The sequence below is a fragment of the Cryptomeria japonica genome, chromosome 3 (assembly GCF_030272615.1).
Source record: "Cryptomeria japonica chromosome 3, Sugi_1.0, whole genome shotgun sequence".
NCBI lineage: Eukaryota > Viridiplantae > Streptophyta > Pinopsida > Cupressales > Cupressaceae > Cryptomeria > Cryptomeria japonica.
In genome coordinates, this window is record NC_081407.1 from 93459879 (window position 1) to 93475321 (window position 15443).

Below are 15443 nucleotides of genomic sequence, written 5' to 3' on the forward strand. Positions count from 1 at the left end.
TGCTCAGTCTTCAATGTCTGCCTGCAAAGAACCTGCCACAAATAGACTTTCCAAAAATATAAAGTGTTTCGAAATGTCAGAGTTAGGGCAAAACAGGACGCAAAGACACTAAAAATAGTAAGTTTGATTTATGGCAAAATTAGACCAATCCGGGAGGCAATGAAATCCCTAAAAATAGGAACTTTCTAAAAATAGAAGTTGCTCAGAATTCGCCCAAATTTCACGTGTAGGTTCCTTAAAGGATCCTGATTCCAATGCAACACTCAGTTTTTCCAAAACCCTAAAGGAAAGGCCTCAAATTCAAGTCTGAAGGTCAAAACCCTAAAACAACAAAACATACTCCAGAGTTGGCCAAATTTGCTCAAACACGCTGCAAACTTGATCAAATTGACCCCCAAACACTTGCAAACTGACCAGATTGCCGCGAAAAGACCAAAAAACCAAAACCAAAAGACCGAGAGGGCCTAAAAAGTAAGGGGTCCCCATTTGCAATGGGATGATGTGTGATTAGGTCACAACATGTCCCTATGCTGAATGTGTTTGGAGTTGCTTCCTTCCTATGTGAGTGAACCTGTCCAAGAAAAATCAAATTGATTAGTTTGACATCCTGTTTGGGTTTATTTCACGTAGTGTGAAATAGTAAAAGCTTAAGGCAAAATTTTGGTTGGTGTTGTCAACATGAGTCTTCTAGTTCCTATGTAATGCGAGGAATAAGCACTTTTTTGAAAACATCGAAAGGAATCTCACACACTTCTCAAGAGAAGTCACAATTCATTTAATTGTCTTGCAGGTCACAACACAGGTTAACAAGAGACAAGAAAAGGTCATAAATATTATGCAGCAGGGTTTTGAGAAGGAATCAAGAATGATTTTGAAGACAGGGTGTCTCTGAAGACATTGAACACAACTGTGATGGATGGCCCATTACAGTTTATGCTGTCCAGAAATGCTCTTTTTTTCTGAACTGGTGAAAGAAGACAATGCAGATGCCAGCATCCCAGGTAATGCTAATCAAGGATCAGGAAAACTGGTTAGTATAGCTCGAGGTTGCACACCAAGTACTGTTGCTAGTTTGCCAGGTCCAGCCAAAGGTGTTTTAAGAGGTGGTAAATTATCATGCCCCTGCCTTGGAAGACAGATCACAGGATAAATAGATGACATTAATGCAATAAATTAATGGAAACTCAAAGGAGGCCAACCTTACAAATAACCCTAGGCAAGATAATTAATGGAAATTAAAAAGGGTCGACTGAGTTTCTTCTCTTTGCTAGCCCACCTGTTTGGTGTTTGGGTTAATTAAATGTATTTTGCTAGGGCCGACCTCCAGTATGGAGCACCCGGCTTTGGGCAAGGGTTTGGAAATAATAAAAAATTATATAATTAAACCTGCTTGTTAGCCGGCCTGTTTAGAAAGGTTACAACGTTTGATGAAGAGGTGTTTGTGGATCATTCAGGCATGGATTCATTGCACATTATGCCTATTCCAAGAGCAGATAGGGAAGGCATCAAGAAAGGCAGTCGAAAGCATTAGTAAGAGCAGATCAATACATTATACACCAGCGATCAGATCAGAATCAGAAATCATTATTTATTGCAAGAAATAGTGTTCTCATACATCTGTGGTATGCATGAATATATGTTCAATATATGCCTGATGTATGCAACATGATAATGATTGAATGCACAATTCCTTACATATTAATTCAAGTAATAATTCAAATAATATAGATATAAGCAACCATGTGGATTTCCAAATAGAAACAATCAATCATGGCAAGGTGAAGAAGGGAATACAAAAAGGGAGAACTGCTATAAGCTTCCTCACTAGGTACACCACCTCATATGGATGGCGGAAGTCCACATGAGGCCAAGAGTGATGGTATATCCACTCTTGGGCCTAGGGTAGAGGATTGCTTTAGGCACCTTATAATACAAGGAGGGAGAACAGCTATTGGAGTCCTCACTAGGTACATCACCTCATATGGATGGAAGATGACCACATGAGGCCAAGAGGGATGGTATATCCAATCTTGGACCTAGGGTAGTGTTGTGACGTTTTCACACATTGCCCCATTGCAAATGGGGACTCCCATAGTTTTTGCTCGTAGGATAGTTCTTTTGCTTAGTTTGCTTATCTTGGCGGTAGTTTCTTTAGTCATTAACCTTTTGCTTGTGAGAAGATGCAGTGTCTTGATTGTCAGTATGTGATCAAGACAAGATATCCATGTCTTGGACTAAGATGACCAAATAGCCTTCAGCTTTTGTTTGTCAAAAATGCTCAAGTATTGACAAGAGTCAAGATGTTCATTGAGCAAAAGATTCACAATGCAATATTTAGGTCAAGGCATGAGTTCCATGATAGACGAGCAATCAAGCAAGTCTAGTGCCTTAAGGACAGGATGAGGAGACAAGGATCAATCAAGTCTAAGTGGATAGACAATAGATTTCAAGAGGATTATGAGTGAAGATGAGGGAAGTATGAAAAAGAGTATAAATTGTTTTCCTTGGATTTCCGAGAGGAAATTCAAGTATGAAACCCTCACCTAGGATGAAATCGACATCATGATGAGACAAAGTGTGGACACAATTGAAAATTCCATGAGGTGGAGAAATCCACAACCTCATCAAATCCACAACTAGCTGGAATCCACAACTTCAAGAAATCCACGACTGGAGAAAATCCACGACTTGGTGGAATACAGGACTATGAAGTGAGGTAGTAACTTTTATCCTCAACATGCCAAAATCCACGACTTGGATGTTCACTAGGTCAAGATGAATGAAGGTGGCGAATTGTAGTGTTTGCCCTCCAGATCCACAATCAAGAGGTGATGATCAATCAACTAAAATTGAGTGCTTAATGAAGGTGATTCAAAGTCTAAGAAAGGATGAAGAAGGTAAATACCAAGTTAACCCTGTGAAGAAGTCACTTTATACTTGGTGAAATCAATGAGTGAAGAGGTCGAAGTGAGTTGTCCTTGACTCACCTAAATCCACGACCTTGATAACCTTGAAGATGATGCTAAGTGAAGGCGGCGAAGGGTGAATTCATCATTGAATCCTCTAAGTGTGCAAGCAAAGCAATCAAATTGAGGTGGCAATCAACATGTTTGTCCATGAATCATGAAAATCCACGACATGAAAATCCAGGCCTCATGAAAATCCACAACCTAAGAGGGTAGGTGAGCAAGTTTGTTCTTGAGTTGCTAAAATCCACAACCTAAGGGAGTCCATGACTTGAGGATCTTTGAAGGCAATAATAATGAGTAGGAGTTGTGCTATCCCTATGTCTTGATGAGTAATGCTAAGCTTGTCTTGAGGTAGGTTGAATGAAGAAATCTTGATGATGAGGATGAATGATGATGATCAATCCATGACTTGAGCACATCCATGAGGTGCTAAAATCCACAACTCAAGCATGAAAATGGCAAGATTGATCCATGAAGTGGAGAAACAATGAACTCACTTAATCTTTGACTTGGAGAATGAAGATCAACAACATGATGAAGGTGACTTAATTGACTAAGTGTTGGAGTTTACAAGCTTGAACGATGATGATGACTATCCACGACCCTCTTTAATCCACGACTTTTTTATCAAATTTTAAGGCGATTTGTGGCAACCTGAGATGAGTTCCATCATAACCGATCCAATAACAAGATAAATCAAACTTAAGATACCAGTCGGTAGAAGTTGAAGGAGATATATGTCCTGATTTTAAACAATTTCTACATCTGAAAATGCACATTTCCAGATTATTAAAAATGAAATCAGAACTTGTTAAGATTCACTTTTATGGAAACAGGGATAAATTTATGTGTTTGTTATCCATTCACAATCATAATTAGGTGTTTTCTCTGTCTTTCAAGTCTGATGCAAAAGGCAATGCATGGAATGAAGGCGGATGCAAGTGAAAGCGCTCAAGCGATGCATAGGGATGATAACCAGCAAGGCAAAGGAGGAAAATCCAGAGATAACTTCATCTGCAAACAACAGATTGCAAGGAGAGAAGCACGAGATGATTGAATGATGGTGAAGAAGGATATCTCAGCAGCTTGCGGAGGTCAAGCTTCAAGGAAGGATATCAGTGTAGTCAATGAAGAGGTGCAGCTCATGATCGGATGCAAGACTCAGCAAGATGGCGAAGGGGTCGAGATTCACAAGCATGAAGGATGAGATGTGCAAGATACAATATCATCTATCTTCACAGACAGCATGGAGAGCACTTCACAATAATGCAATGGAAGACTTGCAAAATCAAGATAGAGCAATGAAGAAGAGGAAATTTCGCAATTATCTTGAATTTCCTCTAGAAACCCAAGATTCAAGGCTAGTACACCATGGAGATATCCTTACATCAATACAAGGATCAAGGTCAAGAGAAGTCAAGGTGAAGGATTCCAAGGTTGAAAGGTGAGACACAGCATAAGGTGAATTCCCAAGTATGAAGGTAGGTGAAAGTGATCAAATCAGATAAGATGATGCAATCCGGGAATATCTCCCACTATCATCAAATTCATCAAGGAGCAATTTGAAATGTTGAGTATCAAGAGATATCACTCAACCACAAACACTTGTGATGAGTTAAAAGACGTGCAAGTAGCTGAGGTGGCAACAACTCGCCTTCATTCATCAATCAAGGTCAACAAGTCCAGATACATTGAACCTAATGCATCCAACAATGGAGCAAATGACACATGTCACTTCATCAAATATTGTTTGTCTTACCTAACCTCAATTCCTATTGATTAGAATTCAATGTTGGACATGTGTCCAAAATATGTAATCAAATCATTGGTCAAATATTAAATGTAATGCAAAGTTATAACTAACTCTAATTAGCGTTTTATCTAGTAATCTTGGCCGTTGATTTGGATTTGATCTTGGCCATTCATTTGTAAAGAGAGGTCTATATAAGACTTGCTCCCCTCATTTGTAAGGATTAATAGTTGATCAATAGACATTATATAGCAAGTAGCTAGATATAGAGTAGAAGAAGGCAGAAATTGTTTCCAAGGCATGTAAATAAACATACTTTTTCATTGAATTTACGGTGAATAGTGTTGTTTCTTCTACATATTGCATGGTTTCTTGCTACATCCTCAAAATTAGATAAAGTTTGTTGATTGTGATGGAGAAAGGTGATGATATTTGATGAATCATTCGGTTCATACCATTTACACCTTGCTGATTGCAAGTTGTAGCGCATGGTTAGCCTGAACCCAATCATTATTTGTGGCTAACTTCGATTGTAAATACTTCATTTGAATTGTGCTAGTATTGGGTATTTGAATGGATTGCTTACAACATGAAGATCTTTCAATACCTTAGAAGATTTGCACTCTTTCTATGGCATTGTGAGCTATCTCTGGTTAAGTAGAAAGTAGTTTCATGAAGGATTTGTCTATCAAAACATCATTCATTATTGTCATTGTCCTTAGGAATTAGGAGTTAGTATTGATTCTCTAAAACCTTCCCCCCTTTGTCCTTTTTTCCATTTGAGTTTGAGTTGATTTAAGCGAAGCAGCATCACATGATTGATGCATCCAATGTTCAAGTTCCAGTTGTAGTTCATAACGTAAGTCCCCTTGTGATTCCAGGAATATCATATCATATATCATTGAGTCTATCCACATATAAAGTCAAGACCTGACTATCGGAACCTTGGAGTTGTCTCGTTTGATCACATAGTTTAGCATTTGAGAGATCTTTGTTCAAGAGAGGATAGAATACTTAGTATTTTATCTTGTGTTGCATGAGGTCATAAAAAACACATCAACAGGTAGAACGGCTACAGGATTCCTCACTAGGTACACCACCTTATATGTATGGCAGAAAGCCATAAGAAGCCAAGAGGGATAATATATCCACTCTTGGGCCTAGGGTGGAGAATCGCTTTGGGCACCCTATTGTAGTTTCTCCTCCAACTTCTGCATTGATAGATTGCACCCTATTGTAGTTTCTCCTCCAACCTCTACATTGATAGATTGTTGGGATGGATTCAAGGGAGTCTCAATCATAGGAGGGTGAATAAGGATGACATGATGAGGGAGAATGGCTATAGGATTCCTCACTAGGTACACCACCTCATATGGATGGCAGAAGGCCACATGAGGCCAAAAGGGATGGTATATCCACTCTTAGGCCTAGGGTAGAGGATCGCTTCAAGCACTCTATCATGTTTCCTTGTCTGAGCTCCGTTATGATTGTACCCATGTAATAAATTAGCTATGTATATGATTAGATTATTATGAATATATACTCTTTAACCCTAGTATTGGTTGATCTTATGAATTGTATCTTCAATATTTGTCTAACATGCTTGCAGGATCTCAACAAGGATCTATCTTGCTTTTATATCCTTTGGGTAAAGTTATATCTCTAACTATATTATGTTCCCTGATTTATTGAATTTGTGATTCCGGGGCAGAATATAGGGTAATCCAACAGGGGACATTACATAAATCCAAGGTACAGGATTATGATCATAATGATGACTTTGTATGGACGATCCAGGAATTGAATGATGTGCAAACCAATTTCACTCTTATACATATTGTAAAAACTGGTAATTCTTCTTCGAGCAGAAATTCTGAAGTTAACTTACATTATTAGTGTGTCTAACTGATGCTGTTGATTATGACCTTATTGGCTCTGATATGATATATGCTAGCTGTCTTAGAAGATGGAATTCTTTTTATTAAGTATGGTGTAACTGCTGCCATGTGAAGGGCTGGTAAGTCCCGCATTTTGGTTGTATAAGGATGCTTTGTTTTGCTGCCCATGAGGCTTCTGAATTTTTGTATGTTTTGTGGATATTTGCTGTTCTGGGATTTGACACTTCAATGCTGTTGTGAGCCACATTTGTAACCATTCCCCAATATAAAATGAAAAAACCATATAGACATGTTGTATTTCATATTTTTAGTGCAGCATACATTGCATAGGTGATGAGAAACTTACATTAGAGTTGACATTTACTACTCGTGAAGGAGAACCTCTGATTAGAGAGGGTAGCAACAAAAGCGTAAGTAGTGCTGGTGACAGATGATTCACTTGCAGATGTTCTTCAAAGCCATCTTTAGAAAATTTCTGAGGTGCTGGTGTATACATCAAAAGGTCAGACTTTACTCATTCATTTGTAACAGTTAAACATCTTCCACGAGCATAACAAAAGATAGGAAAACTTTTTTAAAAGTAAGCATAATCATTCAGGAGAAATAAAGTAACTTCGTTGGCATTTATAGCGTAATAACACTAGAATAATCTGTAACAACTAGTACAAATATTGTAATGTCCTCAACCCAAAATTTAATATTACTTTCAGATCTGGAAAATAGATTCACAAATATTATACCAAATTTATCCTAGAACACCAAAACTAGTCAGCTAGTCTTGCATAAAAGGACATTAAATTGAATGAAACGTCATAGAATACCACTGGAATGTATTTTATGATATCCAAAAGCATATTATCAGGGCTGAAACCTGACTTACAACATAAGCAAAATAGAATCTTCAAACTCCAATTTAGAACCAAAACACATAAAAAACTATTACAACTGAATACCACCAATGTCACTGTAACACCACACGTTGATATTGTTTGATTTCCAAATTGAAAATGCATAGCATATGATTTGATACAAAATTAATAACATCAACAAACCCCTCAAAACACATCTCAAATCACTGCAACAGCATCAATAAAGCCCCAAACACAAACAATGGAAAATGGCTGAAACTACTGAAATCTCGAAGCTTCAATGCAACCTTTGGATGAAGTTGCTCTATATGAACAATGGGGTTTCATCCATTATCCACCTGAAACTCAAGGTTTTCAGTCCACAAGCGTCCAATCTCCAATGGGTTTCCATCCGATGAGGAATTTTGTAGAGCATGAAGTTCATACAATGAGAAATTGATAAGTAGAAAATGGCATAAAAGATCCATTCCCCCAAATATGCTTTGTATTTATCTTGTCCTTGGCCAATTTGGTGGGACAATCATTAATTAGAAACATTACAAATTACAGCTCCACTCTATTGATGTGTTTTTTATGCACTATGCAACACAGAATAAAATACTAAGTATTCTATCCTCTCTTGAACAAAATCCTACCAAGTGCTAAACTACATGATCAAATGCGATGACTCCAAGGTTCTGAATGTCAGGTCTTGATGTATTCTTGGATAGACTCGGTGATTGTGATATGATTTTGCTGGAATCACAAGGTGGACTTACATTGAATCTTGAATGCTTGAATGTCGTTCGAACGTGGAAATTATCTTAGCTTAAAAATGATAAAAAATGGAAAGGATTTAGGAAGCTAGTATAATCCTAGGAATGTAAGAGAGATAGACAATCTTTGGTGAAACTCAATTAGACTCTGCTTTGTCATGCAAAGGCTCAAAGCAACAACTCCACAAAGTTTAGTGCAATCTCCTAAGGTAAGTGTATGATGTTCAAATCACTACCACGAGCATGGACACCATCAAGATGATGCATATCAATGAAGAAGTAGCAATTGAAGTTAAGCTTGGCTAAGATGGATCCAATTAACTATGCAAGACTTTACAATCAGCAAGGTGTTAGTAGTATGGATGTACGAATTTCACCATTGATCATGCACAAAGTTCTTCCATTCATCTAAACAACATGAAAATTAAATGAGAAGTAGAGACCATGCAAATTTTGAATCAACACATAATGTTCACCATATCTTCAATGAAATTAATATGTTGCTTACAACAAAGTCTTCGCAACAATCTTTGCCTTCTCCTCCTACTCTATTCTAACTACTTGCTATCTAACTTTTATTCACTATTGCTAAACTATTCACCCTTAAACTTTACACATGAAGAAATGGAGCCTTATATAGTGCTCTCATTACAATGAGTGGCTTAGATTGATTCACAATCAATAGCCAAGATCGAAAGATAGAAACCCTAATTAGGGTTTGTTATACCCATTACAAAGCATTTAATGCTTGACAAATGATAGACTTACAATAAAATGGACACATTTCTTTAAATTATCGGTCGATAGATGGTGAGGATAGGTGCATCGAAATTTGTGCCCATGTGGTAGTTGTCCTCTTTGATGGATGAGTCAGGTACATTGAACCTAGACGCCTCAACTTTGAATGATGTGATCGGATAAGTGATGAATGGGTGCCACCTTAACTTGCTTGATCTTTGTAACTCATCACAAAGGTAGGTGATGGAGGCATATCTCTTTGCTCTAGTCGATCCTCTAACTTTGATTAGCTCTTCTAAAACTATCTACTGTCCTGATCACCTCCACCCTAGAGCTTCCATCTTGCTATACTAGCAATGATTCTTGGATTTCCGAAGGAAATTCAAGATTGTGCGAATTTCTTCCTTGAGTGCTTGATTTAGTTCATTGATATTGCTTGGAGTTCATGATGATGATCCCATCAGCTGCCTTGTACGAGCTTGAGACTTAAAGTGCTGCAATGTCTTCCCTAGGCTTTTGTCTTTGCTTATGTGGTAACCGTAAAATCTTGATGTTGTATGTGAGCTAATGAGCCTTCATCTTGGAGCTGATCCTCATCACTGACCATGCTAATGCCCTGACCTTTCAAGTTGCTCGGATATCTCTCTCTCTCTCTCAATCTTTGATCATTCCACACATTTCTTCTTGCATTAGATCTGAAAAGAGAATACAACTTTAATCAAAACACCAGAAATGAAAACAACATTACACAAAACTTATGTTTCCCAAAATCTTTTCAAACTGGTCATTAGTCTCCAAAGTTGAAATTGACGCTGCTTGACTTGTGATCTGATCAAATCATACTCAAATCAGAATGCCCTAGCTGGAGGAATTTGTCAAAATCAGGTCTGGTGGCTAAATTTCTGTTGAACAGTGGCTGAGGTTTCAAAATCCGACCAATGATAATACAATTTCTGAGATAAATTCTGAAAATCAGATGTTGGAATTGCACAAGTTGCAAATACTTGGTCTAAATTATGTCTATGAATTGATGGAAAGATACTTAAGACCTGTAGGAAATCAAACCTTAACTTTCTTTACCCTTGATTTTGATATAAAATTCCCAGTTTTAGAGTTTCATTAATGCCATCTCCGGGTGATTTGAATCTATGGTACGCAAATGGTTGCTTTAGGTCTATAACTTGTTGACAGGAAGCTCGCTGAGTTCACCCTGCTCCTGATGTTTGATAGAACTTCACCTGTGCTGGTGGAGAAATTCGCTGATTATAGGCACAGAAAGGATGTGAATTTGCTTAATGCAGAATCGTTAGCTATGAATGAGAATCGAAATTCATTTGAGTTGATGATCAATCAAAGTGATCATCAACTCAATCTTATAAGCTTCTAAAGAGGTAACAAGGACGACTTGCTTCATCTAATTAAATTTTCATACAAAAGCCGACCTGTTCTTGTTCTTTAAAATTTAACATGTAATACCTCTCTTCCTACATGGGCCCCCTCTTACAAGCTGTTGCTAAAAACTTATGTCTTCCCTTTCATCGTGGGTAATAAGCATCAAAGGAAAGGTCGCACTTTTGCCAAGGCAAAGGAAGTGAAGGGTGGATGGGTCGCGTTTTTAAATGGTCAAAGGAAGTGAAAGTTTGCGTTTTAGCATAGGCATTAGAAGAGGAAGGAGAAGGTTCACGTTTTTAGGTAAGCGAAAGAAGTGCTAAGTAAAAGCTCGCAATTTTGACACCCCAAAGGATGTTCACTGATTTAGGGGGTCAAAGGAAGTTCGCTGATTTGAGACCCCAAAGGAAGTTCGCTGATTTGGGGAGGCAAAGGAAGTTCGCTGATTTTGAGACCCCAAAGGAAGTTCGCTGATTTGGGGAGGCAAAGGAAGTTCCATGGTAAAAGTTCACACTTTTAGAGCATCAAAGGAAGTTCGCACCTTTGGGACCCCAAAGGAAATGCTAAGGTCAATGTTTGAAGGAGCATTGGCAGCGATTCATCACTTGTTGATTAACTTGTTACTCCATTCGCTCCCTTTGCTTGTCATGGATCAGACTTTTGATAGCCTCCTAGAAGCATTCTAGCATGGTCACAATCATCACCTAGCAAAGGAAATGTCTAAGAAAGGATTGCGGATTTGAGGTGTCAAAGGAAGAGCTTGAGAGAAAGATCGCAGTTTTGACACCCCAAAGGAAATGTCTCAAGGCAGATAATGAATCTTGGGGTTCAAAGGAAGTGACTCCAATGCAGGTCACAGGTTGAGTGGAGCAAAGGAAGTGACTCATGCAGTTTGCTGATTTTCGGAGGCAAAGGAAATGCCTCAAAGGCGTCAAGCTTGAGTTTGTCATCTTCCCGAATCACTAAAAGTACATCAAATGCTCCACCTCAGTCAAAATTAGAGCTCTCCAAGCTAGATTGCAACTTTGGGGGGTCAAAGGAAATGACTCAAGCTAGATCGCAACTTTGGGGGATCAAAGGAAGTGACCTTAAAATGCCCATTTTGCTTACTCAATCACCTTGCCCCAAGCCTCTTCATGATTACTTGGACCTCAGCCTATCCTTTCACTCTAAAACAATTTGCCTTAGCCAAATTTCAGCACCTCATCTCTGATTTTGCAAGCCAATGAAGATGATCAAATGGGATGATCATCATGAAATCATTCATTTCCTAAATTTTGAGAGCTAACTGACCTCACTCCAACTCAAAGAGAGAGACTTAATTACCTCCCACCAACCTGAGATACTGTACTTTCTCAAGCAAAGGGCTAACAGCAAAAGGCTAAAACTACCAACAACTAAGCTAAGACACCCACCCTAGAAAGTGAAATAAGTGGGGGTCCCCCATTTGCAATGGGGCGAAGTGTGAAAATGTCTCAACACACTCTTGCTTGCCAAATTTGCTCTTGGTGGTAAAATCATTAATTAGAAATACTTCAATTTCCTACCACTCTTGCAAAATTTTCTCTTGGTGGGAAAGTTATTAATTAGAAATATTTCAATTTCCCACTCCAATCTTGCCAAATTTTCTCTTGGTGGTAAATTCATTAATTAGAAATATGTCAATTCCCACTCCATTCTTGGTGGGAAATTCATTAATTAGAAATATTTCAAACTTGCCATTATGGCACAAAATCCAACACCCACTAAGTGTTTTCAAATATTTTAATTTTAATATTTAAATGTCCTTTTGATATTTGAAAATATTTGGACATTCATAAATATTAAATTAATTATTTTCCCTAAACTTGTCCAATTAACCCATGGAAGAATAAAATGGGTTGATATTGGCCAAAATCCAATTTTCAACAAAAGGGGACATGACAAATATTTAAGAAATATAATAAACAAGTGATAACTGATATATAATAGCACAACTTCTAACTGCTACAATCCCTCATACATGTGCCGATATGGTTATGTTGCTTATCCAATTTAAAAGTTACTGGTGATCAACAAACAAATCAACTGAAAATTAAATATATCTATAGCTGCATGCTGATTTCTACATCCCCATGATCAAATCCAATGTTCATGAATCAATGCATCACTTCACTTCCAAAAATCAGATAATCTATAGCTCTATGCTGAAAAGAACTCTATGCAAAGGTGAGTATCTTACAAGCTATGCATACTGAAAATATGTTCTGTGCCACCACAAACAGAAAGTACTTGTTTTATTACCATGGTAGAAGATCCAATTAGAATATCATTTCAAGATGAAAAGATGAAAATGATAGAAATGGTAAAGGACTGTAAAGACATAACAATGGCATCCACGCAAGAAAACCAAATACACCCTATAGAAGAACCTCACATGACAGCAGCAGAGAAGAGTTATGCTTTATTATTTTTGTACCACAATGGAATTAACAATGCGTGCATTGTAGTGTTATTGTTCCATCATGGACCTGTTGCGACCTTTTCACACATCACCCCATTGCAAACGAGGACCCCCTCTTTCCTCTTTATGCATCGTGTTAGTCTAGGGTTTTGGCAATCAGGTGGCAAATTTTGAGCTTTTCAATCGAGTCTCAAGTTTTGATATGATCATGCCTAAGGTGTCATCAGGTTTTTGACTTTTGAGTAGGATCAGGTGTTTAAAATGTCAAATTGTTAATGTGATCTTGATTTTGCCTAAGTCTAGATTTTGAGCGTCAATGAGTTTAGATGAATCTAAGTCGGTGATATTTTTGTGCCTAAGCGTCAACAAATCCTTTAGGAGTTGTTTTTCACTCCTAATAGGTAAATTAAGTCATTTTTGCACTTTGTCCCAATGGAATCCTAATTTTCTTGCTCAAAATCTAGTTAAATGGTGCATGTCATGATGCATTACGATGAAAATTGGCATGTCTGGATACTTAGTGGTGCGAAAATCATCAAAGTCCTGATGGGAAACATGAAATCAAGGTCTAAAAATGAGTTTTCCAAATGAAAGGACATCTCTTCCTGAGTTTTAAGGCATGAATAGACTTTTTCCTGATGAGTCATGATTTTCCCCACTCATTTTCCTAATGAGGGGTGTTTTTCCCCAAGTATCCTAATAATTGTCCTAATGGACCACGTTTTTCCACTGGGAGGCCTAAAATTTCACTAAGTGTTGGAAACTTTCCCGATGAGGTGCAAATTTCCCCAAGTATGAATGATGAACTCAAATGTGGACAAAATTCCTTGTCCTGATGGGGGTTGATTTTCCCCGAATCCAATTTCTGGACAAATTTAAGGAAATTGATGAGAATAAAGTGTCCAAATGGGGATCGATTTTCCCCAAGGTGATTTATATGGACAAAAATGACGAAATGAACATGATTTTAGTGTCCAAATGACCTACGTTTTGCCCAAGGTGATTTTTTCCAGACAATGCAAGTAAAATGACAAAATTTAATTGTCCGAATGGGGGTCGTTTTCCCCCAAAGTGGATTTTTTGGGACTTAGTGAATGAAATGAAACAATTTAATGTTCCTGATGGAGATCGATTTTCCCCAAATGACCATTTGTGATGGGTTATGAGGAATTTTAATGCAAAAAGTTATCCAAACATGGATCGATTTTCCCCAACTGGCTCAAATTTAATGAAAGTGGATAATTCTAATGACAAGTGTGCTCCCATTTAATTATTGTTGCCTTATTGCAAATTATTTAATGTTTGGAAACATTTATTTAATGACAAATCAATTATCCCAAGGCAAATCGATTTTCCCCAGGCAAGTATAAAAGCAAGTTTTTTAATTCCACATTGCTTGTGCGGTGAAGTTTCAAGGTGAAAACATGAATAAAGAGACCCAGCCAGCAATATAATATTATTATATTTCGCTGATGTGACTGATTGAAGACACCATTGGAGGCTGATTGGAGTTCCCAGCTGGGCGAATTTGTCTACATGTCATTATTGACACCATCATTGAAGTTGAAGTTGAAATTGCAAATTGAAGAGAGTTATCTGTCCAATTAGACCTGGGTGCCACCCTTAGAGAGGAAGCTACAGCCACTTTTGTTGCTGATTGAGCCACATTAGGCCATTTGGAGGTGTGGCGTCATTGTTGGGGAAGCCAGAACTTTGTGTGTGGCTGATCGCCCCACATTTGGGCTAATTTTGTGACTAATTTTGGGCGCCATTGTTGACAAGGGGCTGCAACTACATTCTGATCTGAGTTTGGCATCATAGCTGGAGGTTGTTTTGACACCATGGTTGGCTGGAACTTCGTATCTTCAGACTTGATTTTCATCTCTAGTCATCCTCACACTTAGGCGATTTCATTTGGATGTCAATTTTGGAGATTTTTGGGGAACTTTGTGTGGAAGCCATTGTTGTTACAGTCTGAAGCTTTAGTTTTCTGAGTTGTCTTCAGACTGATTTTTCAATTCCAGCCACATAGTCTTGCCCAAAAATAGCCATTTTTTACCTTGGAGAAGTAAAACCATTCAAATGCAAACACTTTACATGGCTGTGACTACTTTCAGTCACTGATTTTCGTCATATGCAGATTGTCTTCAAACTTTTGGAGTCAAAATTTTGACCTTGGAAGGTGTATTCAGACTTTGGAACTGAAAATCAGACTTACACACACCTTTTTCCAAGTGTATTCAGACTTGTGGTATACTTCCGGACCTCATTTTTGTCAACTTTTTGAGTATACCAGCTTGTCTTCAGACTTTGTTTTTATGATCAGACTTTATGCAAATCTGAAAATGTAAAATTTATGAGGATTTTAGACCCTACTTTTGATCAAATCTTATGCTGTTTCTATAATTCGTGATAAACATTGTTAGAATTTCTGATTTTTGATGCTAAATTTGTCAAAATCATTAAAAATCAGAACTTAGATAATTCTGGAAACACATTGTTTTAAGTATTTTTCCATGATATTGACTTCAAGTTTCATACAAGTACCATGTCAAAGGCCGGGATCGCTGCGAGGAAGGAACAATTAAGGATTGTGCAAGAAGGTTTCTATCCAAATTCACAGTTGCCATCT

General features: G+C 37.8%; 1 protein-coding gene across 1 annotated transcript in view; it reads right to left on the bottom strand.

The window, feature by feature from the left end:
* LOC131044075 (dehydrogenase/reductase SDR family member FEY) overlaps nucleotides 1-15443 on the bottom strand; it is an 88772-nt gene that overhangs the window by 48665 nt on the left and 24664 nt on the right. Inside the window, exon 4 of the mRNA XM_057977346.2 lies at nucleotides 6964-7100. Coding sequence (XP_057833329.2) covers nucleotides 6964-7100 — 137 coding nt within the window. The remainder of the gene's footprint in view (nucleotides 1-6963; nucleotides 7101-15443) is intronic.